At 48.7% G+C, this 3,301-nt stretch overlaps 1 protein-coding gene across 1 annotated transcript; it reads right to left on the reverse strand.

Annotated features, from left to right (window-relative positions):
• Positions 1-457: 457 nt before the first annotated feature.
• Positions 458-2,135, reverse strand: NDN (necdin, MAGE family member). Its single transcript, XM_006729433.3, has one exon. It carries the CDS (start codon positions 2,016-2,018, stop codon positions 1,041-1,043), a length of 978 nt encoding a protein of 325 aa, XP_006729496.1. The 5' UTR covers positions 2,019-2,135; the 3' UTR covers positions 458-1,040.
• Between the last annotated feature and the right edge of the window lie 1,166 nt (positions 2,136-3,301).

Raw genomic sequence — 3,301 nt, forward strand, 5'->3', positions numbered from 1 at the left:
ACCTTTCACTAAGCTTTATGATCTGGGGAAAGTTAGTTACATACTTTGTTCCTGTATTTCCTCCATGGTGCAGATATAGTAAGTGCCTGTCTCAAAGGCTGTTTTAAGTATTAAAGACAAAGAGAAAATACACTTTCAAGTACCCACAAGAGACAACTAATTTTAATAAAATGTAGAAAATGCAAGAAGGGAACTTACTCTAAATATTAACATTTGTTTCTGTGTGGTGTAATTATGAACATTTTTGCTTTGTTGTTTTTATACTTTTCTGTATTTGTCAGTTTTGAACATGAAAGTTACATTTAAAAAACCATAAACTTCACACATTAATGAGTAATGATGAGCAGTGATTTTCCCACCCTATTAGGTGAAATTATCATATTTGTACACTTGGTAAAATGTCTTATTCCCAATCCATACTACTTTGTTAAAAAGATAAAGTACACTTTTCCAAAAATGATTGTATCACAAGAATCTTTAATGTTCACTTTAAAGTTTACTCATGGTGGGGTTGTATTTGTGTTTAGTAAAGTGTGCCAAGTGCCCACATTGAGACCATTTCAGTTCACATCACTGCACTCCACACGGATGTTTCCTGTGCCCAGCGAGGTCATAAAGAGAGGGGCCTTGACTTTTCTCTTGGTTAGGCCAGCTTTACTGGTGAGTTCCTCCAAACTCTCCAGAAGTAGTCTACCCTAATACACATCATCCGTTCCATATAAAAGAATAAGATGGAAAATTTCTCAATGTATTTCATAAGTTTAGCACGTCTCTGGTACAAAAATTCAAGAAAGGTAGCACAAAAGCGAAAGCACCAACCGAGCTTACTTATAAACAAACATGCATAAATCCTACACACTATCTAATAGTACTGAAATGAATACAACATTGCATTAAAAGGTATAAAAGCACTGTACTGAAAACTTAAAGTTACACGTGAAATACTGCACTGTAAATCCTGAATACTCTAATGTCCCACCCCCACCCCTCCACCACCCTGGTGAGGGTCAGAAACCATTAATATCTGCCTCCAGACCTTTCTAGTCCTCGGAGACACTGCTGCGGGGGCAGTGGGCAGTGGGATCAGCCTCCCGCAGAGCTCTGGCCTCCTCCAGAGCTTCTCTGTATCGGGAGGGCCAGGCCTGGGGGTCTTTCTTAAAGACCCTGGCCAGGAACTCCATGATTTGCATCTTGGTGATTTCACGGCTGGCACGGGAACCCCAGAAGAACTCGTACTCAGGTGGCTCAACGTGGGGTACGCGCTGGTACTTCAGGTAATTCTGTTGGACGAACTCCTCGGTGATGAGCTTTCTCACATCTCCAAAGGTGGAGTGTTTCTTCCAGGGCCGCAGCCCCAGGATGCGCAGCACGTTCCAGACGGCACTCTCTCTGGCGCCGCGACCCTTCACATAGATGAGGCTCAGGATCATCAGCAGGAGGCCTGTCATGGGCATGCGGTTGCTCAGCGCCACCCTGTCCAGCTCCTCTGGCTCAAGCGCTTTAACGAGCGAAAACTCCATCGTGTGCAGGCTAGTCAGCCTCAGGTGTAGCCCGAACACTCTTGCGAGGATGAGGCTGGTGCGCCTGAGAATGCTTCTGCACCATTTCTTGTAACTGCCGATGACATCCTTCACCATGTCTGGGAACCAGATGATCATTCTCTTCTGGTCCTTGACCAACACGTACCACATGAGCTCGTGCGCCTTCTGCACCAGCTGGGCCGGGGCTGGCGGCGCTGGGCCGGGCTGGGCCGCGCTCAGGGCCTGGTGGGCGCGGCCTTCCTCCGCGGCCTGCTGCAGGGCCTTCGGGTCTCCCTCTTCGCTTGGGGCCTGGGGCGGAGGCGAGGCCAGAGGGGCGTCGGTCGGGCCTAAAGGAGGGCTCTCTGGCCCTGCGAGGGTCGCGGCCTGAGACGCGGGCGGGGAGAGCCCCCCGGGAACCCCAAGACTGCTGTGCACCTCGGAGTTGGAGGCCTCGGCTGCAGAGTTGGGGTCGCACACATCCTTACTTTGTTCGGACATGTCGGCTCCGTCTGACAAGGGCAGGGCCTCTGCGTCCAGGAGCTCTTCGAGCCTGCACTCCCTCCGCGGACTCCTGGAGAGGAAGTGCGCGTTGCTGCGCGCGGCGCCTTCCGCAGCAGCCGGGCGGGGCGGGGCGGCGGCGGGACCGGCCACTGCGCTTGCGCGTCCACAGGCCGAGGGCTTGGCCGCCGCGGGAGGGGAGGGGCAGGGCTGGGAGCCCGACGGGGCGGGTGTCCTTTGAGGCCCCATAGAGGTAGTGGAGAGGCGCCAGAATAAGGGCAGCAGTGACCTGAAGGTGTTCCGTTTGGGCTGAGCTGATGGTGGTGGGGAGGAGGGGAGGGAGGTGGATGAGCACTGGAGAAGGAGCAAGTTTAAGAGGAAAGATGATAGTTTAACATTCTGAGATAAGTTCCTTGAGTTTCTTAGGAAATGTTTCATTGGGTGTATCCAGAATCAGGGTGGATATGAAAGTCCCAGAGAAAAGTATAGACTGGTGTGTACATTTGAGTTTTGTGATGATGAGTGTGAGAATTTAAACCTAGAGAACAATCAGAATTGCCCAACAAAAAAATGTAAACTGTGAAGAGGATGACTGAGATTGGAATCCCTGCCACATCAGAGAGGTCATAAAATGAGAAATGCTGAATTTAGTCAATGCATGTGCAAATAGAACTTTGTTGGAATAATGGCATTGATTTTGGTTTTCTACTTCCCTTGGGTCATTTTGGTTTCTTTTTAATTTTTCCATTAAGAACATATCATACAAAGATTGTCATATTTATTAGCACAAATTTTTCCCTATCTGCCCGGCACCCTCCCTCCCTGATGACTGTGCTCTGTGTTCCTGTAAAAACTTCCCCTTCTCACAGGACCCCACCTCACACTCTCTCAGCAACAGACGGGTCCCATGTGGCAGCCACACCCAAATCCCTTCCAAGACTTCTTTTTTTAATATGGGTCCCATAGATGGTAATTGGCAATGTCTCTCATGACCAACAATGAGATGCAACATAACTATGGTTGTGTGTGTGTAGTTTTTGTTGTTATTGTTTTGTGTTTTTGTTTTGTTTTGTTTTAATTTTAGAAAACAGATCCACACTGAGCAAAAACAAAGTTGACACTCCCAGAGAAGCTTCTATGAAGAGAGGGGTGAGTGTAAGAGCCTCTGGATCCAGGCTTCCTAAGGCTGATCAGGATCCCTGGTCTGCACCAATGTGGTCCTTCAGCCCTTCCTGGGTTCCTCAAGCCAACAGTTTCTTAAATACGCTATCTTAAGACTGTTA

This window comes from Leptonychotes weddellii, chromosome 9, assembly GCF_054177405.1.
Source record: "Leptonychotes weddellii isolate Sample4059 chromosome 9, ASM5417740v2, whole genome shotgun sequence".
Lineage (NCBI taxonomy): Eukaryota > Metazoa > Chordata > Mammalia > Carnivora > Phocidae > Leptonychotes > Leptonychotes weddellii.

Coding starts and splice junctions, on each gene's coding strand:
- NDN (XM_006729433.3), bottom strand. CDS start 2,018: ATGTCCGAACAAAGTAAGGATGTGTGCGACCCCAACTCTGCAGCCGAG.